Here is a 23983-nt window from a genome sequence, read left to right as displayed (position 1 = left end):
CAGCGTGCTACGTCCCAGAACAGGCTGTGGGCTGGCACTTCCCCACTTCACAACGCGTGGTTCATTAAGGATAACCTGATTGCCGTGCTTGGGCCCCATCTAAGAGCCCAGCCAAGAGCCCCAGGGGCTGCGGCCCAGCCTCCCATGACTGCGGGAGTGCATGCTGACAGGGAGGGGTCTAACAGCTGAGTGTTCTCCGGGGTAGCGGGGTCACCACTCAGCGACGGGGAGGTACATCTCTAATGACAATCAGCAGCATCGGGCCATGAACTTGCTGAGATGCCTTGAGCCCAGGGTTCAGCGACCGATTTCCCCTTAGGGAATGATTTAGACAACGGGGTTATGTGGGCTCCAGCCTGGCTGGGAGTGAACAAGGGGCAGGGCAGCCCATCTCCGGGGCTGCCTGCTATCCAGGTGCAACAAGGGAAACATCATAAGCACTGAAGCCTGGAGTGGAAGTGTCCAAAGGCTGCTGCTGAGCCAGGGTTGTGAGGATGGAACCCAGGCATCTGATCCTCAGAGAGGAACTGGGCTCTGGACAGCAGAGGGGGAGTAGGAGGGTGCAAGGGGGACATCGCTGTGGCACTGGGTGGCAGAGAGAAGGAGCCTTGCGGGGTACTGCCGGGGAGGGCAAAGGGCGAGGCATCCAAGGGAGGGAGGGCCAGAGCTGGCCTCCAAGGAGCTGGAGGCAGAGTGCCCCCGGGAGCCAGCCCTGCAGTGAAAGAACAAAGCATCAGCCAGGGCCATGTGATTTGGTTCTTCCTCTTCTAACTGGCGTTGGGTGAATCCCCAGTGGACCTGGAGCTGGGGACATCCTTGGTGGAGAGGCCTTCAGAGCTGGATGCACATGGCAGTGATGGGCGGGGCTGTCCAGGGATCCCCTCCCCTAGGTGCCCTGCCTGTCTCCTCCCCACCCCTGAGGTCTCCTTTCTGCCTGAGATGGAGTCTTCAGGGGAGGGAAAGGGGGAATTTCACTCCTTCTTCCCTGTCACTGGAGCCTTGTGGGGAGCAGAGGCGTGGGGTGCTCTCCCTCTGGGTTACTCATCTGTGCCCTCTCTGGGCTACCCACCCCCTCCCATGGAGCAGTGGAGGACAGAAGTCCCTGGCCCTATTACCCCACGGGCTGAGCCCGGGGACGCTGTGGAAACCACGCAGTGTGGGAGCCAGGCCTGGAGTCGTCCAGCCCCACTTACCACAGCAAGGCTCTTCCCAGGTGCCAGGTGGAGAGGCACTCAGATGCAGTGGCTGGGAGGTCCCCGGGTAGATAGTGAAGCTGGGGGTGTCCGGGGAGGCAGCCAGGTGCTGTGAGGGGAGCAGAACGGAGAGAGACTTCATCCACTGGGACGGTCCCCAGAGAACATTGCTGGGCAGCAGCCACCAGCACCCTGCTAGGAGCAAGGCCACGCTTGATGGGACGCTCCAGACTCAGGGTCCCAGCCTGCTCTGGGTCAACTCCTCTCCCACAGGAATCCAGCTGCTTTGCACCTTCAGGACTTGTCTACGGGGGAGCGCTCCAGAGAGTTAAAATGCATTAACTAACACTGTGATGTTAAAGTCCATTAAACCCCTGAGTGGACACACCCGTTCAGAACTCATGGGGTCTTAGTTTGCTATTCTCTAATCCACCACCCTGACAGGCTGGATCCAGCCGGGATCATCCCCAGGGAGAAGTGCCCCATTGCTGGCTGATGGGGTGGTCTGGCAGGCAGAGGGGCAGCCTGGGGATTACACTGGAAATGGGAAAAATCCTGGATCTAGGGTAAGCCTCTGTCATGGAGTGTGGGGGAGTCAAGGCCCTGCACCCCCGGCTTCCTGCAATTCACCAGGACTCTCAGCCAGCCAGTAAAACAGGTTTAGTTAGACGATGGGAACACAGTCCATGACAGGCCTTGCTGGTACAGACAACAGGAGCCCCTCAGTTAGGTCCATCTAGGGGGGCCAGGGAGGCTAGTGCCGCATTGGGAGACCAGAGCTCCATCTGGGCTCTCCTCCATTCTCCCAGCCAGCTCCAAACTGAAACTCCCTCCAGCCTCTTCCTCAGCCTCCCCCCAGCTCCTCCCCCAGCTTTGTCCAGTGTCCCGGGCACAGGTGTCACCTGGCCTCCAACCCCCCTCCTGGGTTCTCATGTTCCGTGCTTAGGTATCCTCCCTCAAGGAAAGTCTCCCATCCCCAATGCAGCCGGTCCCAGCAAAACTCCGATGCAACCTTCCCAGGGCAATACTCCCCACTCAGTATTCAAAGAAAACATTAAGAAGATTCCCACTGCTTCACAGCCTCCCAGACAGAGCTGGCCCAGGGGAGATCAGGGCACACTGCCTACCTGTGTGGAGATGGTGTCGGTCATTGAGGATGGATGGAAAGCAGCAAAGGCCTGGGGAGCTGGCGCAAAGGGAGATAGAATCCAGTCACACCACGACCCTGGGTGAGGCGAGGAAGAGAATATCATCTGGATGCTTCTCTAGCGACAGCCGCCACGCGCTTTACAATCATTCACAAGCCTCACAGCCACCCGTCCACCAGAGAAAGTCATCGCCTCCATTTCATAACTGGGGCGCAGAGAAGTGAAGTGACTTGCCCAAGATCACACAGTGCGTCAGCCACAGAGCCGTGAACAGAACCCAGGTGTCCTGACTCCCAGGCCCTTGTTTCAGCCACTAGCCCTCACTCCTTCCCAGAGCTGGGAATAGAACCCAGGAGCCCTGACTCCTGGATCCCTTCTCCGACTTCCTTATTAAAAATGAGCTTGGTGTCTCTCTAACAATTTCCAGGGCAAGAATCTCATAGAGCGCCACAGAACAATCTTTGTAGGTATGAATCCTACAGATGGCTGGAAGAGACCTTAAGGTATCAAGTCCACCCCTTTCCCCTCCATCACTGAGGCAGGCCCTAATAAATGTAATTCATCCCTGACAGGTGTTTGGCTGATCTGTTCTTAAAACAGGGATTGCACAGCCTCCTCAGTGAGATAGTCTTGTGCTTCACTAGCCTTGGAGAACTTAGAAAGTTCTCTCCAATGTCTAACACCGAGCTTGGACATCCATGGAGAGCTGGTATCAGCACTCCTGGGCCGCCCGTGAAGGTGGCAGCTGTACTGAACCCAGCCATGTAGCTGCCCAAGAATTTGAAGGGAAAAGGTTTTCCTAGAGATTGAACATGAAATGACAATATGTTCGCTGAACCAGTCTCAGATGCCAGCAGCGGTGAATGGTTGAATTGCATGGGCAGAGCAAGATGGGATGGACAGATGATATAAATGACATTGTCGCCCATTGAAGACTGCCTGAGGTGTCTGGGAAGCTGCCCATAGGCTGCTTCCAGACCAGAGCATTTGGCTGGGGGAGAGAGGAGGTGCACAGAGTGGACAGGACTGTCAAAACTCCCTTGGGAGCATCATGACGCAGCAATGCACGTAGATTGTCACCTGCACGGTCAGTCTCCAGCTTCAGCTTTGCCTCTCGTTTCCATTTGGCTCTTCGGTTTGAAAACCAAACCTAGCACAGGAGAAGGGAGATGGTCAGTGACCTGCGCCAATCCTCCAATGATCCACTGTATCCGTCCAGCTGGGTGCACCCAAACACTCATGAAAAGCTGGAAGGGTACAGTGTCTCCAAACCCAGAAGGCAACGAAAAAGGAAACTCACAGACGTTAAGGCCATAGGGGACCATCATGATCATCTAGTCTGACCTCCTGCACATCGCAGGCCGCAGAATCTCACCCACCCACTGTTGTGACAGACCCTTACGCTCTGGCTGAGTTACTGCAGTCCTCAAACTGTGGTTTAAAGATGACAAGTTACAGAGAATCCCCCATTTACATCAGCAAATGACCTGTGCTCCATGCTGCAGAGGAAGGTGAAAATCCCCCAGACTGTCTGCCAATCTGACCCAGGGGAAAATTCCTTCCCAACCGCAAACCTGGTGATCAGTTGGACCCTGAGCATGTGGGCAAGACCCAGCAGCCAGACACCTGGGAAAGAATTCTCTGAAGTAACTCAGAGCCCTCCCCAGCTAGTTACTTTTTTCAATCTCCTGCCTTTTTTTGGAGCCACACGCGTGATTTTTGGATCATTTGGAGCTGGAGATAGGGCATCTGCATGATGACAGCCCTAAATCCTCACACCACGCCCCAAAGCTTTGCTCTGCTCTGTCTTTAATGCATTAATGTCCATGAGCCTGGATGTCAGTGCAAAACTCTGGCAATTTGGAATGTCTTTCCTAAGCCGGGGCTGGCTGCTCGCCTGCCAAAACGGGGCATAGACAAGACACGTCCCACTGCACGTGAAAGAGAGAACAGGTTGCGGGGGGGCACTAGCGTGTCTGCCTTGCCACTGCTAGGGCCTTTTACCGCTGTGCAAAGATGTGCTAAACAAACCCAGATCAGAAACACTTTGCCTTCACTTTGCATAGAAGCAAAAGACTATTGTAGGCACAAGGCCCAGGAGTCTTTGCCCCAACGTGTGTGTGTGTGTGTGTGTGTGTGTGTGTGTGTGTGTGTGTGTGTGTGTTTCCCAGGGGTTTGTGAGTGTGTCACATGACAGCCTGGGCAGTGTGTAGTGGCAATGCTGTCTTAGCAAGCTGGTGTCATACAATGATGGTGTCATTTGTCTGAGCTATTCCAAACAAAGCCAGTGCTTTGTAGCGTGGTGAGTGAGCAGCAGTACGCCCCAGCGCCTGATCCTAAGACAAGTCGTCTTTCTCAGTATTCCCAATGACACAGTGATTGATAGCTGGTGTTACGAAGTGCGTCCAGAATATATATGAGAATGTGTGTGTGTCGGATTTATTTGTCCAGGGTGTGCTCTACCTGGCTGTGCCTGCTGGTGTGTGTGCGTGTGTGTGTGAGTGTGTGTGTGTATGTGTGACTGTTGTCTCATGATCTGACACCCCCATGGCACGGCCAATATGTGTCTGCAGAGCCACAGTCCACGTGTCAGCAAAGAGAACAGCTGGTTCAGCAAAGGAGATGACAAAAATAGCCAGAGCTTCAGACTCAGAAGTTAGCTGCTGTCACCTACTTTCTCCTCTGGGTGGTGCCCTTGCACTGGTCTAGACACACGAGCATGGGCCTGACTGCAAGATACACAACGATGGCAATGAACTCTGAGCTCCCTAGGACTCTGCTTCCCACATAATGTGCAGCTGGTAGCTGGCCAAGGTGCTGGGGAGACGTCCAGAGGGACAGAGCCTTCCTCTGGCTCCCGGAACGGCTGTGCCGCTCTCTGTCTCTCACACACACACACTTAGTCACACTCACTAATTTAGCCACACTCACAGCCACTAATGCACCCCTCACTCGCACATGCTCACAGGCGTGCACCGCTCACAGGCGTGCACCGTCCCTTTACAGACACACTCAGCTGCACTCTCATCGCACACTCATTTGCTCATTGACAATCACTAACCCTGAGAGAGCTGCATGAATTACAGAGGTTTTGCTTCACTGGCAATTTCGAAGAGGCAGAAAAAATATCATTTGATGTCAGACAGAAAATAAAAAATTCCAAATATTTGGCAAATAGAAAAGTTGGAAAAATAATTTTGGGTTGAACAAGAGGCTGTGTTTTGATTTTGGCCATTTGTAATGTTTTTTAAATTAAAAAAAATACAGTTTTGAGACAAGTCATTTCCAACCAAACAATCCAAATGTTTTGTTTCAAAATTGTCAAAATGAATCATTTTCATTTTTGGGGGGGGAAGGGGTTTATAATTTTGAAATGAACTATTTGGTGAACCTGACATGAATTTGTGAAAAGTTTCGATGTTGCAAAATCTGCATCTTTTACTGAAAAAAACTCTCAGCCAAAAAGTGTTGCCCAGGTCTGCTCACTATCAGACACTACTCTGCACATACGCGTGCTCTCTCACTCACACAGGTGTGCAAACACAGCTGGCACCAGCCTGGGTTTACATGTGCAGAGCCAGCTTGGGGTGGTGGTGGTCAGGGGCTTTTCCCACTTACCCTGATGGTGGTGTCGGGGAGCTGGGTGGCTGAGGCCAGTTTCTCCCGGGTAGTGGAGTCGGGGTACTGCCCTCTCTGGAATTCTGGAAGGGAGTTTGAAGCAAAGTTATCCTGCCTTGGACCACAGCTATCACCCCACAGACGCACAGCTAGGTCAACCCTTTCCCCATAACACAGGGCCACACCTTGCCATCAATGCTTACTCCCCACTGATTTCAACGGGGAATCTATTAGGATTATGAGACTGGCCGGGCTGATTCAGAGCTGGAGTCCCATTGTAACTAGTGCCAGTTGCTTCAGAGGATGATTGAAATGACAATTATGGCATAACCTGCCCCTGGGGGATGGTCCTTCCTGACCCTTTCCATCAGCGCTTGGGTCATGCTCTGAAGCTGGAAAGCCAGTGGCGTGATGTGTCTCTGGCCTGAGTGGTGTGAGATGGGGGTGTGAGATCAGATTGTGGTTTCACCCCAGCCCTCAAGCCAGTCACCTTTCTCCAAGGCCACTGACTGCTGGCTTGAGAAGATCGTCCTGTTCCGGTGCTGGACGCCCGGCGGGGGTCCCCTGGCTGATGCTGAGCTCCTCTCAGGGTGCCATTGGGAGGTGGCTGCCTCTGCTGAGACCTTGCTGCTGGCGTCTCCTGGCCAGGGGGAACCTGCAGCGCGGGGCAGAGGGGAGTGAAGCGCTCTGGGTGGAGTGATCCATTCTAGGTGCTTTCTGCAGAGATTCTGGGAAGGGTGGTCTCCTTGGGGGCAGTGGGGTGGGGAGGGTGAGGCCAGCAATGGGGCTTGGATCTAGAAACAGAGCCCCGAGCTGTTCACTACTATAACAGCATGCATGATGCACATTTATGGTGCTAATATAATAAATGTCTCCGTGGGAGTGTTCTGGAGGGGACGGACAATGGGCCCCCATGGAGTTGCCCCCTTCTTTTCCCCACTTTGATCCCTGCCCTTTGAGGTGCCTCTCTTTCCACCCACCAAGGGCTGGCCGTGGTATCCCCCAGGTCACTGACCAGCCAGCCAACGGGGGTGCTGGTGAGTGACTGAAGAGACTCCCTACCCCTTGGGGATGGTGTGTGCTGTGCTTGCCAGTCCCAGGGGGACAAGGTCACAGACCCCCAAGACGCTGACCCAGAGCAGCTGATACTGGCCCAGGCCACCTGCACCTGCTCTCCAGGGTTTACCTTGGCAAGAGGGAAGGAATTTGTGGGATTAGGATTAAAATATGGGTCTGTCAGGACCTCCTTCCTTATAGGTTTTTGTCAAAGCCCTGGCTGGGATGATTTAGTTGGGGTTGGTCCTACTTTGAGCAGGGGGTTGGACTAGATACCTCCTGAGGACCCTTCCAACCCTGATATTCTATGATTCTAAGTGGGTTGTTCTGATGCATTTCCCAGAGTCGAGGGAGCTGCTACCCACCAGCTTTGTGTTAGGGGGCCTGGGAGGGAGCCCTGATTGTACAGACGCTATCACTGGGGGGCATGTCAGCATTCCTGCTGCAGGGAGGCCATGGGAGGAGATGTCTGCGGGGGTGGTAAGCTGTGTGTGGTTGGGTGGGAGGTATACATGTCTCTCCATGGATGTACGTTATAAGCGTGTTCCTGTTACGTGCTGGCTGCCCCAAGGGTCTTCGCTCCTGGGGACTTTCCATGGCATGTCTCACCTGGTGGTGACGCCTCCATCATGAAACCAAAGTTAGCTGTGAGCCGCATGTCCCCTTGCAGGTTCCTCAGCACCCGGTTGATGGAGGACACCTGGGCAAAGAAGATGCAGGGAGTCGCTTGAGGACAGAGTGACCCAGTCAGACTTACCCACAGCCCTGGAGCTAAGCAGCTCTCACCCACTGAATGGGCAGAGCAGGGGGAGTGAAGTCAACAGGAGTCTCTCTGTTGACTTCATTTGGCTCAGGGCATGTAGATGGAGACGTGAGGCAGCTGGGTCCAGATGCGGGGAGGCCTGGAGTTGTGGAAGTCTCAAAGCTTCAGTTTTGGAGCCGAACCTCCAGAAGGACCGGTGGTCCTGAGCATTCCCTGACTGCACTTGGGTTCATGCTGTGGAATCGCCACTCCAAGGGACAGCGCCCATCTGCTTCTAAGGCCTGAGGAACTGGAAAGCCCTTTAATTTCAATGGAATAATAAGATTTGCAGCGAGACAATCTTCAAATCAGGGATGGAAACTGGAGAGACTCTGTGATTAGAAAATCTAACCCTGTGCTGTGACACTGGAGGTGACATTTTAGTCTCTCTGTCTTTCTGTCTGCGATCCTGCTGATAGAGTAGTCGTAGCGGTCTGCCCCGGGGAATAACACTGGATGTCACCAAGGGAAAGCTAGTGAACAGAAGCAGGTCTTGCCTCTCTCTCTGGGAACACTCAGGTGAGAGGCGTTCTGATTTCCCCTGGGAATTTGCTCCATTGTGTGGGACCCTCTCAGAAAACAGCCTGGCTTTCACCGTGGGCTCCCACTGAGCGCAGTGGTCTCACTGGGTCCCGGGTGGACACCTGGCCTCAGGAACTGCCAGGCTGTCTTCACACAGTCGATTCCATTGACCTGACATGCAGATGGGTGGTTCCACTTGGGTCTCCAACAGAACTGTCAGGTGCAGTAATGGCACCCCTGGCAAGAGCGCTAACCCCCCACTACTCTCAGGGCAGCTCCCCATCATTCCCCCTGCTGTCCACTCCCCCCCCTGCTGTCCCCCCCCTGCTTCCTTCCCCTCTGCGTGGGAGGCTCTCACTGCACCATCTGGCAGGTCATGTCCCACCTCCTCCTGACCCCTCCTCCAGCCACTTCACTCATGGAGGCTGTGAGAAAGTGCCAATGGATGGCAAGTCTGGAGGGGGTAGTCAGGGTAGTGATAGCCCCCTCCCTATACCCTTGGCTTGCCCTAGACAGTAACAGTTTTCAGCTGACTGTCGGTGGACTGTGCATAGCCTGGGATGGAAGCAGAGGGTCAGATCTCTGGAGTTCCAGCCCGTGACGCCAGCCCAGGACCTGGCTCTGTGACTTCTCCAAGCGGCGGCTTACGCTGGGCGTCCGGTCGCTGGCACAGATGCCTTCAGAGTGCAGCTTCCTCCTGATCTCCCACGCAAAGATGGATGGGTGCTCCAGCTTCAGCTGCACGATCCGGGCCACCACCTCTGGGGTGGCCATGCGGGGCTTGCTGCCACCAATGGCCTTCGGCTCCATGGCGCCTGTCTGGTAGTAGCGGCCCAGGATCTTGCTCACGCAGCCATTGGATACCTGCGGTACAGAGAGAGAGAGAGACACTGAGGCAGGGGCTCCGGGCAGGGACTCGGGGGTATAAGGAGATGGGAGAAATAGGGGATCAAGCACCATAAAACGGCACCCACCCTGCCAGCCTCCCTTGGCCCTCTGCTGCCCAGCCCCCTCCCCCGGCCCTTCCCTGAGTGGCTGTTGCCCCTTCGCCTCTGCTTGTCTCCTCAATGACGCTCTCCCCTTGTTTTTTGCTGGTATCTGTATATTTGCTGGGACATGGGTGGGGCGTGAAGTCCCCATTCCAGAAGGCTAGCCCCTGCCCCGCCCCTTCCACCTGAGTCCCGCCCCTGCTCCGCCCCTTCTGCCTGAGGCCCCGCCCTTTTACATGAGGCCCCGCCCCTTCTCCCCCCCTTACCCCCCAGAGCCCCCAAGCATGGTGGGAGGAGCCCTGGCCAGCCCAGCTGAGCTGCCCTCCCCAAGCCCCAGCCTGCGGGTCGCTCCAAGCCCAAGCCCCTGCCAGCGTGGAGAGAGACGCAGAGCGGGGGCTGGAAGAGGAGCAGCGTGGGGGACCTCAAGGGAAGAGCGGGACGTGGAAGTGGGGCCACGGGGCGAAGCATGGGCCTGACCTCTAACACCCTCCACCCATGTGCTGGGAACAACAATAACCTCCCCTCCCCAGCCCCCACGGCAGATTCCCACCTTCAGGCTCCGGGAGATGTCAGAGGCGCGCACCCCACTCGCCGCCAGCTGGATGATCCTCTTCCTCTTGCAGGGGGGCAGGGGGCGGCCATTGACGAAGAGCCCCCCCAGCTGGTTCACGCCTCCAGCCCCTGGGGAAGAGCCGGGGCAGACGGGTGACGTGGGGCTCCCGCAAGGAGAGAGGTGACCCCCCCACCCGCAGGAGACAAGGGGGCTCCTGCGCTGGGCAGGGCTGGGGCGGGAGGGCAGGGGCGTCTGCGGGACTATTTCAGGAGCATGTTGTCTCCGGTCCCTTGAGAGCAGGTTTCTGCGGGGGATGCTGGGCCAGGTGAGTCAGGCTAGAAATAAGGTGCGAAGCGTTACCGGGGGGCGGGGGGAATGAACCCCTGGAACAACGGACCGAGGGACGCGGCGGCTGCTCTGGCACTTGGCGGCCGCAGTCCCGCTCGGATGCCGCTTTCTGGCCAGCCCCTGCGTTCTGGCCCCACCACAAGATCCGGGCTTGGTGCAGGAATCACCGGAGGACGCGCTCTGGCTCCTGCCCTGCCCGAGGTCAGGAACTGGGGTGTGTCCCCACTCACTCCGCTGCGCCCCGGGCCGCTGCAGCGGGGCGCAGGCCCCGTTCTGTTCCCACGGGCGCCTCGCCAGGCAGCTTCCAAAACAACCCCCGGAATCTGCTCGGGCCCAAGAGCCGGTCTCCGGCCCCGGAGAGAGCAGGAGTCTGGGCCCTGATCTGTGCAGCGTCGGCAATGGGCACCGGGCCGAAGACAACCCTGCTCGGACGGGGACCCCGCCCGGAGACGCTCAGGCGCACGGGGAGCCCCAGCCACGAGAGGAAGCTGAGCTTGGGGGGAGCTGCGGGGGCTAGGGGCGGGGTACGTGCGCATGGTGGCCGAGGGGTCTGCAGGGGGGGCTGGCCAGGGAGGGGGTGGAAGGGCGAGTGGGACCCTGGCAGGACAGGAGCCCTCACCTGCCAGCAGGGCCGGACCAGGAGGGGCCGTTTACACGGTGGGACGGGGAGGGAGGCTGTGTGGCTGGTGGGCGAGGAAGACGGTGCGGGACGGGCTGGAGGGGAGCGAGGTGGGTGTCAGGGGCCCGGAGTAACTGGGGGGAGAGGGAGGTGTCTGGGGCCTGGGTTGTTGTTTTACCGGCCAGGACAACCCGAAAGGGTTGGCCTTGCCCTGTGCTGTGGGAAGCAGCAGCATGACAGAGGAGGAGAGTGGCATTAGGGGTGACCCTAACCATGCGCTCTGCCCCCCCGGGGTACATCCTGTCCGCGCCTGGGGAGCAGAGGGGGCGCACCCCCCTCAGGCTGCTCTGTTCTCAGTCCAAGGGGTCTCCTTTGCCCCCAGCTCGGGGCCTGGCTCAGAGAACCAGCGGCAGAGCTGGGAGCAGAAGCCGGATCTCCTTGGGACTAGCCCGCCCTCTCTAGCCAAAGCGAGCCGACTGGGTTCCCTCTTTCCCCCTGTTTGCACCAACCCACAGCAGCCGTAGCACCCTCCCTGCGGCTTGTGCAGCACCCGCGGGTTGCCCGGGGGGCTGGAAGCAGGAGCAGCCTTGCTGGTGAGTACCTCGGCGGGGAAGCAGCTCTTACCTCGGTGCTGCATGTCTCAGGCTTCGGGCGGCCGCTTCTCAGAGCCCGGGCGTCCTCCAGGGGGTTGTTCAGCTCAGTGGGTGATGGAGAGGCAATTCCAGACGCCTCCTCCGCTGCGGGAGGGACCTGAGACCAGAGGGTCAGAGACAGACAATGACAGAGTCACATTGTCAAAAGCACCCAAGTGACTTAGGAGCCTCGGTCTCATGGAAAGTCAATGGGACTTTAGGCTTCCGGGTGCCTAAGTCACTTCTGGAAATAGGACGTAGGCCCCTAAGTCACTTGGAAGCGTCTGAAAATGTTGCTCCTCCCCCTTGCCAGGTGGTGACCCCAGCCCTCCCCAGCACAGGATGTTCTGGTTCTGTGCAGACAGACAGGAGAGCCCACAACTCCGGAACAGAATTCTGACCTTCTTATTGGTGTCCGTTCATTCCTTTTACCGGAGCTCTCGAGCCTCACTGTGCTCGGCGCTGCGCACACATAATTTACTAACCTCATTTTGGGTTATAGTCAGCGGTTAGGGGCTGGAGCCAGGTGTGCAGGCAGCTCCTTGTCATGTCCAGAGGGTGAGGGGAGCCCCACTCCGGGGGAGACATACAACCGCTTCTGAATGAATCAGATCCTGGAGACCCTCCCTTGGAAACTACATAGCTCTGTTGGGGTTTTATACTGCTGCCCATCCCCGTGGTGTCTGATCCCATAGGAGGCCGCAAGGGGGAAGCTGGGAAGGCAGCAGAAAGGAACCACAACAGATAGGAGCAGGCAGAGAGGGGCCTGGGGGGGACCTAGGACAGGCCAGTCCAGATACTATGGGTCAGCTCTGTGAACGTGATGATATTTGTGGATAACGTGGCTTAGATTGGGTGGGGGACCTCATAGGTTGTCTGGTTCTCTCCCGCCGCAGCACGGCAGGGTGGTTCCATGATCCCTGGACCACACTTGATCCATGAGCATCCTGCGTATCGGTGAATTTCTCTCCTGATAGCAATTCCTCGGCCTCCCCTGCGGTCTTGCTCCGCTGCCCAAGCTGCTCAGAGCGGTTCCAAGCTCCTTTCCCACCCTCTCCCCGGGAGTTTCTCTGCTGCGGTCTAAGATAAAAGTGAAACCGACGTCACTCTAACCCCCGGACCCCAGTCCAGGGATTTGAACCTACAAACTTGGAACCGACTCCCAGTGTAAAAGGGGCGGAGTGCCGTGTCTCTGAGGCACAAGCGCCTGCTGGTGACAGAGGCGGGAGGTCAGTCCGTGTCCTGGATGCCTCTACTCCGGGGGTTTGGGTGGGCGGTTGATTTCAGGGTGGTTTCTATGGCGAGGCTTGGTGCTGAGTCACCTGGACCCTGGAAGTTACTGGCACGTGTCAGATATTTGGATTCCTGGGGTGCCCTATGGGCAGTGTCAGCCTGTCCCGCCAGCCCCATCCTTAGCAACTGGCGGGACGAACTGACCCCTCTCGCATCTAACACCCCTTCTTCTAGCGGCAGAGCTTTCTCCTGTCTCTGCCCAGCTCTCTTTGCTCCAGGTGGGACCTGCCCAGGTGCCAACTTTTCCCCTTTTCCTGCGTCTGACGAAGTGGGTATTCACCCACGAAAGCTCACGCTCCAAAACGTCTGTTAGTCTATAAGGTGCCACAGGATTCTCTGCTGCTTTTACACATCCAGACTAACAGGGCTACCCCTCTGAAACTTTTCCCCAGGGGACTTATTTTCCAAACCTGTTCTCCATCTCTGGGCCCTCCTCTCAAGTTTCTCCAATGCCCCGTCTGTTCCTTTTAAACCGAGGGACGGCCCCGATCCCGTCGACGCCTGCGCGCCCCCGAGTCACTCTGGCGACTTCAGCACAGTGACTCCAGATTTACACCACTACACATGAGCTCAGCCTTTGGCCAAGAGAGCCCAATGCTGACTGCGCAAGGTCTGATTGTCCCCCCACGCCCATCGGTGGCAACTGCACTGGAGCCAGTGGAGCGGCTCCGGATTTATCGCAGTGCAAGGAAGAGCAGGGACAGGCTACTCTGTCTTTGTGGGGGCTGATTCATAGTCCGTTTATCTCCCCCCCCTCCCGCGATCCGGAGAGGGGACACTGACCCCAGGGCCCAGCGCTGCATTCTTCCCTGCTGTGTCTTGCACTTCGAAAGTGCAAAATCGGTTCTTCTAGGTGCTGCTATTGTTCAAAGAGGAAACTCCTCCTGGTCTCTGGGTGTTTCTGCCTCCTGGCCCTTCCTCGCTCCCCACCTGCCCCCTGGGCTCTGCAAAGGCAACCACCTGGATGTAAATGCCTGGGCCACACGGACGACATAGACGAGCATAACCTCTCTGGGGGCAGCTCTCCAGCATCGCAAAGCTCCCCGTCCCCGGGCAGTCCTGCACTTTGTGTTTCAGAGACTGAGCTCGGTAGGCTGGGTAATTATGACACAGAGAGAGAAAACCTGACAACTTCCTGATCAATGTCCAGCGGTCTCGTTCGTGTGCTGGGCCGATACCGCCCTCCCCAACCCCCCCAGATTTACTAGACGCCAGTGCTGCAGCCAAAACCAGGTCCTGCATGTCAGGATCTCTGCGGCGCGTTTTGCAAAGCCCAGTCCTTCCCCATGGCGGCACATCCTAGCCAGAAGCCTCTGAAACACTGGGACAAGTTTGGGCCGGGGAAGCGGGGGGGCTGCCAGGACACGGCGCCTTTCCCTGCTGGGTTACGGCCGACTCTCCCTCGGGGTGTCAATGACCAAATGTTACCACCTGCCAGCTCCCCAGCAGCTTATGTGGAAAGCGAGAGAACTAAAGACGCGCTAATTGCGCCACATTTAATGTGTATCGGGAGACAGAAGAAAGAAAGGATCCGAAGGTGCTTTGCAGGTACACACACCCCGCCCCGCTAAAATGCAGCATCGCTGGGTGGCAGAGCAACTACCAGACATTAGGCTGCACTGCAAGGAGACACTTCGGCCGAGGGCACTGAGGCAGGCCTTGCTCTTAGGGAAAAAAGACGTCATCTTGGCGTCTGTGTGGACCTTCATTTTTCAGGTCTCATATGAAAATGGCTGTCATCTATCTATCCCCATCCGCCCCCTCTATCTATCTATCCCCATCCGCCCCCTCTATCTATCTATCCACAAACCCTCTATCTATCTATCTATCTATATTCACACACTGGCTCTATCTATCTATCTATCATCTATCTCCAAACACTTTTTCTTTCTTTCTTTTTCTTTCTTCACTTGTAGCAACTGAGAGCTTAAAATAACGTGTATATACTTCTGCATCTTCATAATAACCAACCACAACAGCTAACACAATATTGTATATTTGTTGCCACCTTCTCTCCTTTCGCCCACACACATATAAAAACCACACAATAAAAAACTATTGAAAGAAGAAGGGAAGATTTTCAAGAGCATAGAGAGGAGACAGGCCCCAATTCCCTTTGGAAGTCAATGGAAGAGAAGTGCCTAACTTCTTTAGGTGGCTTTGAAAAGTCTGCCTGAAATGAATAAACTTCCATTTTCCAACTTGTGTGCCTAAAATCACACCCCTAAATCCACACTGAGGCACCTTCTGGGCTGGGATCATCTTTGTTATGTGTTTGTACAGAGCCTAGCTCTGTACTGCCCTCTCCTGTAGGCTCTGCCACAGTACCGTTACCACTGCCAGCACCCTGATTCCCAGAGGCCTCCCCAGAATCATTGATTTGAAGAATTCTGGCTGGGATCTTTGACGTATGGTTTTGATCTTGCAGTTCAAGTGACCACCAAAGAAAACTTGCTGATGTCTTGTGAATCGCTGGCTCACTCAGAGGTGTGTGCCAATTTCACACCCTGTGTACATCCACCCCAGAGCTTGGGGAGGTTGTCTGGGGAGGTTGGCTGTGATTATTAACTCCAGAGGACTGGGCCAAAAGAAACCTGATGAGGTTCAACAAGGACAAGTGCGGAGTCCTGCACTTAGGATGGAAGAATCCAATGCACTGCTACAGACTAGGGACCAAATGGCTAGGCAGCAGTTCTGCAGAAATGGACCTAAGGCTTACAGTGGACAAGAAACTGGATATGAGTCAACAGTGTGCCCTTGTTGCCAAGAAGGCTAACGGCATTTTGGGCTGTATAAGTAGGGACATTGCCAGCAGATCAAGGGATGTGATTATTCCCCTCTATTCGACATTGGTGAGGCCTCATCGAGAGTTCTGGCCAGTTTTGGCCCACACTACAGAAAGGATCGTGAAAATTGAAAAGGTCCAGGAGGCAACAAAAATGATTAGGGTGCTGGAGCACACGACTTATGAGGAGAGGCTGAGGGAGCTGGGATTGTTTAGTCTGCAGAAGAGAAGAATGAGGGGGGATTTGATAGCTGCTTTCATCTACCTGAAAGGGGGTTCCAAAGAGGATGGATCTAGACTCTTCTCAGTGGTGGCAGAAGACAGAAAAGGAGCAATGGTCTCAAGTTGCAGTGGGGCAGGTCTAGGTTGGATATTAGGAAACACTGTTTCACTAGGAGGGTGGTGAAGCACTGGAATGGGTTCCCTAGGGAGGTGGTGGAATCTCCTTCCTTAGAGGTTTTAAGGCCTGGCTTGAGAAGACCCTGGCTGGGGTGATTTAGTTGGCCATTGGTCCTGCTTTGAGCAGGGGGTTGGTCTAGATACCTCCTGAGGTCCCTTCCAGCTGATTTTCTATGACTCTGTGAAAACAGAAATCCAAGTAACTAAAGAAAGGGGAAAGGATTCAGTACATTTTCTGGAGCTGACCAATGACAATTCGCCTTTGGGTGTAACTCACAGGATACTTTCCTTGTATCAGCTCCCACCAGTGTCCCACTGGTGCCCATCAGTGGGGACTCGAATGGAGCTGCACTGATTTACAGTGGCTGGAGAACCTGCTCCTGGATATACAGGGGCACTTCCCTGTGACAGTCACCTGCCATGCTGGGGGAAAAGAAGACGCCAAACATGCCGAGAATGACCCCAAACCCCCAACGCTGCGCTCTGGCTTCGGTAGAGACCCTACTGCAGTCAGTGGGAGTTGTGCCTGAGGAAGGACTGCAGGGTCTGGCCGTGTCTCCATGTCCTAGAGAGACGGGGGCAGGATCAGATTAGAACAGGCTGGAAGCTGAATGAGCATGTTCAGAGAGGAAACATGAAACTTTCCTATTCGCTACAAGAATCGTTGCTCTGTTGCTGTTCTGGGGCAGCTCAGGCAAGACGAGGGGATCTGTCTGGCCAAGGAATAAGCTCAAAAGCCTCCGTCCAATGTAAAGCTGCGTCTCAGTTGACTCAGGCGGGTAGGCAAGAAAGCCAGAGGGGCATGCGCGGGTGCCTTGGTCTAGGCGTTACAAAGAAGCGGAGGCAGCAAAATGAAGTCAAATAGAAAACAGCTCCCTTCCCCCCTCAAGGATGGTTAAGGAGCCTTTACAGGCAGCTACCTGTTTGGAGCAAAGAGGGGATCGGGCCCTGGAGGCGACGCTCTTCGGGGAACTTTTTCTGTCCTCCCTAGGGTGTCAGCTCCAGCCGAAGAGCTCAGCCTTCCTCTCCCGCTCCTGGCAGCGGGGAAGCTGGAGTCCCTGTCCCGGGTGCCCAGGGGGAATGTGACTCCAGGCAGAGGTGCAAGAAGGCAGCAGGTGGTGATGTCACAGGGCAGGGGCAGGAGGAGGAGGAGAGAATTCACCCGCATTGTTTGCAGCAGCTTCCAGCCAGGCCTGGGTTGTAAAACACACACACGCTCATATGAACACAAACACACAAACACTCATGTGCACCTGCACACTCATATGCACACTCACTCATGCGCACATGCTCACACACATACACACTCAGATGTACACGCGCACACACTCTCACACACATACTCATACACACACATATGCACTCGAGCACACACACTCACACGCACACACACTCACACGCACACTCTTGTGCAAGCTAAATTCATCTGAACTAATCCCCAGCCAAAGGCTGCTTTCCACCCCCGAAATGTACCGCCCTCGCCTCCCCGCCAGTGCCGGGCTGTCTCCCCTCTGCCCAGCGCAGCACCATCCTCGCTGAGATGGGATTTTTCCAGCCGTCTCGGCCCCCGGCAAGCCAGGGCCGGGCGGGCGCTGGGGTCTGGTGGCTGCGGGGGGCTGAGCCCGCGGGCTGGGAGCGCTGGCTCTTCCCGGGGCTGTTCCGTGGGCCTGGCCGGGTCAGGCTGGCTCTGGGCCAGGCAGGGGCTGCTCTCAGCCGGCTCTGACCCGTGGGAAGCAGGGGGACCCCCGGGCCGGGCGAACAGGGCCCTGCACCGCAGTCTGTGGGTTTGCTGGGGACACTGGCCCTGAACGGAGGGTGCAGTGGCCCAGTCTCCCCAGGGCTCTGACGGCTCCCCTCCCGGCCCCTATCCCTGCTCCTTGGGCTCCGGCCCTGCCCGGGGGCGGGGGGCGGACGAGGGCAGCGGCAGGAAGCGGAGCCTGGCCCGGAGCCGACACCTGCCTCGGGAGGAGCCGCGCCCCGAAGGCAGCGGCGGTGGGAGCAGGGATTTCAGCACTAGCTCGGGCTGGACAGCACATCCCAGCGCCTCGGCTGCATCCCGCCGGCATCCGCCCGGCCGCCGCCGCAGCATCCCGAGCCCGGAGCATCCCCGCGGGGTGGCTGGCCGGGGGCGGGGCGGGGGGTCTCTCTCGGCCCCCACTGTGGATTCCCGCATCCCGGGGCGGGAGGGGCAGCCGGCCACGTGCCCGGAGCATCCCTCGGAGCTGGGCCCGCGGGCTGGGGCCGGGCCTGGCTTTCTGGCGCTTTTTGAGCAAACAGGGCAGGCGGGGTGGCAGGCTCACCTGCCAGATGGCAAAGTGCTTCGGATTCAACCATAAACCCAGCCCAGGTTCTGTTTTATTACGGGGCTGTTGTGTGTCCCCCCCCGCTCCTTCCTGCACTGAGCAAATAGAAGACAGGCCCGGCTGGAGGACCCTGGGGGGGCCAATGTCTCTCTAATCCCCGAGGCCCCGGCGCAGATGGCCCCCTCCGCCGGGGGCTGCAGATAAAAACACGTTGTAAACCTTTCAAGTAACATATTTGAAGAGCAAATATTAGCCAGCGAGGAGCCCGGAGTGGCTGCCCTGCTAGCCCAGCCTGCTGAGTAATTGACCATCATTAGCGGAGCCCTCCCAGCCCCGAGCGCTCCCGAGAGAACAGGCTGCCTTTTAAATACCATATGCTCCCAATTATACATTAACCACAGCCCTCCGCTCCCCAGCCCCAGCCCTGCGCAGCCAGCGCGCCCCCCTTCCGCTCCCCCGCCTCCGGACCTGAGCGTCTCCCCAGGCACCCCGCGGGCAGGGGCGGAGCGGGGAGCCCCGATCCCACCTCTGCCACGGGCAGCTCTGCAAGCCAAGGGCCCCTCTGAGCTGCCCCCTGCAAGCGGGAGCCGGGGGGATCCCCGCCGCAAAAGGAGACCCGTGCGTAACGCAAGGGAGAGGGCGGTGGGGGCTGGGTGATGGAGGAGGCTGCCCACCCTGCTTCCCTGCCTCTCTCCCCTGGAGCAGCCGGGGGGGGGCCCGACCACGCTGCCCGAGACTAGCCTTCTGCTGCCCGGGGGGGCGCCGCCTCTGCGGGCTCCAGGGCCCGGAGCCGAGGGGAGCGCACAGGACCAGCTCTCCAGCGCGTCCCCGGGCTCTGCCCTCCCCTGCAACCCGGCACCCCCAGAGCCGAGAGGGCTCAGTCCCTTCCCCAGCCCGCCCCGGCCCAGCTGGGGGAGGATGCAGTGCGCAGGGGGCTGGAGCCCTCGCCTGGCAGCAGCTCGCGGTGCGGGGGAGAGGAGTCCCCTGGGGGCAGCGCTCGCCCTCAGCCCGATGGGGCCGGGGCCAGGGTCTGCCTGCTGACCGCTGCGGAGCCCTGTACCCTGGCGGGCTGCAGGAGGTCACCGCCGGGGCTGGCCCCGCGGCACATCTGCCTTCCCCTGGGTTCTGCGTCCTGTTCCCAGGCCCTTCCCACCCGGGCTGCCAGAGTCTGGGAGCCTCAGTCCCTTTCTCCAGCGGCTGATTAGTGTTCCCCGCCCACCTTGTCTCCCCCGTGGTCTGGGGACAGACCCCTGGGTTTGCCTCCAAGGAAGCAGGTGTTGCTTTATGGGCAAATCCTGGGGTGTGTGCGGGTCACAATTTACCATACCGTGGCACTGGAAGGAGGTACGGGCGTCTTGGCATGGGCACCAATGGGTATCTTGGCCCCAGTATCTATGGGCATCTTAGTGCTGGTATCAGTGGGTATCTTGACTCCGGTATCCATGGGAGTCAGATCCAGCTGTAGCTATTCTTCAGATCCAGAATGAGATAGGACGGGTCCCTCGCTGGGGCAGGGTGTGTGGGAGGAGGGCAGAGGTTATTTAGAATGCAGGCTTCGGACAAATATAAAAGAGGGCAAAGCCAAGAAGAGGGTGAGAAGATGAGAGGCTCAAAGTAAATGTATCCCCCAAATAAAAATAATTAGAACAAACAGTAAGAGGACCCCAAAGCCTCATCCATGTCTAACCAGAGTACAAGATGCCGTTAGAGAGGGAAATGCATCATTTCAAAATCAGAAGTCAAATCCTACTGAAAAGACTAGAAAGGAGCATGAACTCTGGCAAGTCAAGTGTAAAAATATAATTATGCAGGCCAAAAAGAATGTGAAGAGAAACAAGCTAAAGACACAAAAACTGCCTGCAATTTTTGTTTAAGTCCATCAGAAGCAAGAAGTCTGCCAGACAATCAGTGAGGTCACTGGATGATTGAGGTGCACAAGAGCACTCAGGGAAGACAAGGCTGTTGCAGAGAAGCTAAATGAATTATTTGCATCTGTTGTCACTGCAGATTCCCACACCTAAGCCATTATTTTAAGGTGACAAATCTGAGGAACTGTCCCAGATTGAGGTGTCATTAGAGCGGCTTTTGGCACAAATTGCTAAACTAAACAGTAACAAGTCACCAGGACCCAATGGGATTCACCCAAGAGTTCTGAAGGAACTCAAATAGGAAACAGCAGAACTACTAGCCATGGTATGTGACCTATTACTTAAATCAGTCTCTGCACCAGATAACTGAAAGATAGCTAATATGATGCCAATTTTTTAAAAACAGTTCCATAGGTGATCCTGGCAATTACAGACCAATAAGCCTAACTTCAGTACCAGGAAAACTGGTTGAAACTATAGTGTGACAAAGTTCCTCCTCCACCTTGGTGGGTCCTGCGCTTATTGGCGGATTTGTTCACCTCAGTGATCTTCCCTTCTTGTGGAACCCACAGTCTGAGTCAGCTCGTCCTGTAGTCTGATCAGGAGTTGGGAGGTTTGGGGGGAACCCGGGCCTGCCCTCTACTCCGGCTTCCAGCCCAGGGCCCTGTGGATCGCAGCTGTCTATAGTGCCTCCTGTAACACCACGATGGGGATGTCAGTTGGCGTCCTCATGGGGCCGTGACACGGTGGTATGGCGCGGTTCACCCCTGTCCCCGACACCTGCCTTTCTGTGGCGTGAAGGAGACCTTGGCGCACGTTATTTGGAGTGCGCCAGTTGCAGCCCCTGTTCCGGCCTCCTCGACTATCTTTTACGTTTCTGGTTGCACTTTTCCCCTCACCTTTTTATCTATGCACTCCCATCCGCGCCCCACAAGTCGCGGGATCTCCTTCTCAACCTCCCTCTTGCCCGGCCAAACTAGCCATCTACAACACCCGGAGAGGAGGTTGCCGACGGATTTTCCTGCGACTGTAGGGCCTATTCCGTTCCTCGTCTGTTCACGCATCCGGCGGAGTTCCTCTGGCGGCGTCCACTGGCTCCCTTGACGCCTTTGAGGAGCAGTGGCGTTGTCCGGTGGTTCTCTGCTCGGTGTCCCCATCCGTTCCCTTAGTTTAGCCTATGACCTCACTCTCTGATCCGTTTTTTTCATTAGTTGTCCCACGTACTTATTTGGTGTTTCTAACCCTGTGATCTCCCCCTTAGGCTGGGGGAGGTCCTTTAGAAGTGGGCGGGCTTTGCCCGCCCACCCTGGATGCCAATAGGCTAACATACCTGTTTCTCAGTACTTTACTGTAGCCATCTGGCCTTGCCCCATCACAATAGTAAAGAACAGAATTATCAGACACTATAAAAACACAGTTTGTTAGGGAAGAGTCAACAATGGCTTTTGTAAAGGGAAATCATGCTTCACCAATCTACTAAGAATCTTTGATGGTGTCAACAAACTGTGGACAAGATGATCCAGTGGATATAGAGTAGTTTGGACTTTCATAAAGGCTTTGACATTAGGTCCTTCACAAAAGGCTTTTAAGCAAAGTAAACAGTCATTGGATAAGAGGGAAGGTCCTCTCATGGCTCAGTAACTGGTTAAAAAATAGGAAACAAAGGGTAGGATTAAATGGTCAGTTTTCAGAATGAGGAAAAGTAAATAGTGGCGTCCCCCAAGGATCTGCACTGATAGCAGTGCTGTTCAACATATACATAAATGATCTGGAAAAATAGGTAAACAGTGAGATGGCAAAATTTGAAGATGACAAAAATTACTCAAGCTAGTTAAGTCAAGTTGATCAAAGGGATGGAATGCAAACCATATGAGCAAAGGCTGAAGAAAAGGGTATATTTAATTTGAAAGAGAGGAGATGAAGGGGGGAGGTGACAGTGGTCTTCAAATACTTGAAATCCTGCCATACAAAAGATGGAGAAAAGTTGTTTTCTCTTGCTACAGAGGGCAGGACAAGGGGCAATGGGCTCAAACTACATCAGAGCAGATTGAGATTAAATCTCATGGAAAACTTTTTAACTGTCAGAGCAGCAGGACAATGGAACAGATGCCTTGGGAGGTCGGGGAAGATCCTTCACTTGAGGTTTTCCAAAGAAGACTGGAGACATCTCTCCTGGATGCGTTAGACACCCCACATCCTGCATCTTGGCAGGGGGTTGACTAGATGACCCTTGAGGTCTCTCCTAACCCCATGGGTTTATGATTTTATGATTCTAAGTCCAAAGCTAACTGCGAAGAGTTACAAAGGGAGCTCATTAACCAGGGTGACTGGGCAACAAAATGGCAGATGAAATTCCATGTTGATTAGTGCAAAGTAATGCACATTGGAAAACACAATCCCAACTCTACATACAAAATGATGGGATCTAAATTAGCTGTTACCATTCCAGAAAAATCTTGGAGTCACCATGGAGAGTTATCTGCAAACATCTGCTCGATGTGTTGTGGCCATAAAAAGAGTTAACAGCATGTTAAGGACTATTAGGAAAGGGATAAATAATAAGATAGAATATATCATAATGCCTCTATATGAATCCATGTGACACCTATGCTCTGAACACAGCATGCAGTGCTGGTCACCCCATCTCACAAAAGATGCATTAGAACTGGAAAAAGTACAGAGAAGGGCAACAGAAATTATTAGGGGTCTGAAACGGCTTCCATGTGAGAAGAGATTAAAAAAATTGGGCCTATTCATCTTAGAAAAGAGACGACTAAGAGGGGGTATATGATGGGGTCTATAAAATCATGATGGGTGTGGAAAAAGTGATCCAGAAAGTGTTATTTACCCCTTCACATAACACGAGAATCGGGGGTCACCCAATGACATTAATTGGCAGCAGTTTTAAAACAAACAGAAGGAAGTATTTCTTCACACAACAGACAATCAACCTGTGGGACTCAGTGCCAGGTGATGCTGTGAAGGCCAAAATTATAACTGGGTTTGGAAAAGTTCCTGCAGGATCGGGTCCATCAATGGCTGTCAGCCAAGCTGGTCAGGGACACAACCCCATGCTCTGGGTGACCTTAAAGCTCCAAGTGCCAGAAGCTGGGACTGGACGACGGGATGGATCACTCGATAAATTGCCCTGTTCTGTTCATTCCCTTTGAAGCAGCTGGCACCAGCCCTTGTTGGAAGACAGGACGCTGGGCTCTTTGGACCATTGCTCTGACCCAGCTTGGCCGTTCTTATGTAAACATCCCATTCCCCTAGACCCACTGCTCCATGGAGCCCATTGGCAGAGTCAGCACTAGGTGCCCCGTCGAGGGTAGCAAAGCCTGCTGCTACTGTGCATGATTAAGAAGCAGGGTTAACAATTAATAAATCCAAAATGCTTCTCAGGGAGTGAGTGAGTGAGAGTCATGCCTGGGGTTGCCAGTGTTGGCTGGATGTATTCCTGGAGGTTTCATCACATGACATAACCTTTAATTAAAGATTCATCTTCAATTTCTGGAGAATCCAGGACAATCCTGGAGGGTTGGGAACCCAAGTCATGCCCTCCAAAGAGCGTGAGCCATAGCACTGGAGTCAGGCAAGGAGACGGCAGGCACTGTGCAGTCTCATCTGGCCTCAGGCACTATTCTTCTCATAGCACCCCCCCCTCGGCTCTGCTGCTGCCCCTCACTCCCGACCCACAGCCCCCAGGTCTCCTAGCCCGGGGCTCCCCACACCCAGAGCTCTGCCAATGCCCCAGTCCCAACTCACAGCCCCCTGCTAGCCCAGCCCTGGGCTCCCCACACCCAGAGCTCTGCCAGTGCCCCAGTCCCAACTCACAGCCCCCTGCTAGCCCAGCCC

The 23983-nt window shown here is 55.6% G+C and overlaps 1 protein-coding gene across 1 annotated transcript in view; it reads right to left on the bottom strand.

Annotated features, from left to right (window-relative positions):
• Positions 1-406: 406 nt before the first annotated feature.
• Positions 407-23983, bottom strand: part of PAX4 (paired box 4) — a 56994-nt gene continuing 33417 nt past the window's right edge. The window contains exons 2-12 of the mRNA XM_075061915.1: positions 11450-11598; positions 10460-10530; positions 9879-10009; positions 8988-9203; positions 7652-7715; positions 6450-6596; positions 5960-6042; positions 3422-3491; positions 2321-2379; positions 1194-1302; positions 407-534 (exon numbers count right to left, since the gene is read on the bottom strand). Coding sequence (XP_074918016.1) covers positions 407-534; positions 1194-1302; positions 2321-2379; positions 3422-3491; positions 5960-6042; positions 6450-6596; positions 7652-7715; positions 8988-9203; positions 9879-10009; positions 10460-10530; positions 11450-11598 — 1227 coding nt within the window. The remainder of the gene's footprint in view (positions 535-1193; positions 1303-2320; positions 2380-3421; positions 3492-5959; positions 6043-6449; positions 6597-7651; positions 7716-8987; positions 9204-9878; positions 10010-10459; positions 10531-11449; positions 11599-23983) is intronic.

Source organism: Chelonoidis abingdonii, chromosome 1, assembly GCF_003597395.2.
Source record: "Chelonoidis abingdonii isolate Lonesome George chromosome 1, CheloAbing_2.0, whole genome shotgun sequence".
Classification (NCBI taxonomy): domain Eukaryota; kingdom Metazoa; phylum Chordata; order Testudines; family Testudinidae; genus Chelonoidis; species Chelonoidis abingdonii.
The sequence above is the reverse complement of the archived record's forward strand: the minus strand, read 5'-3'. Positions and strand labels throughout refer to the sequence as shown.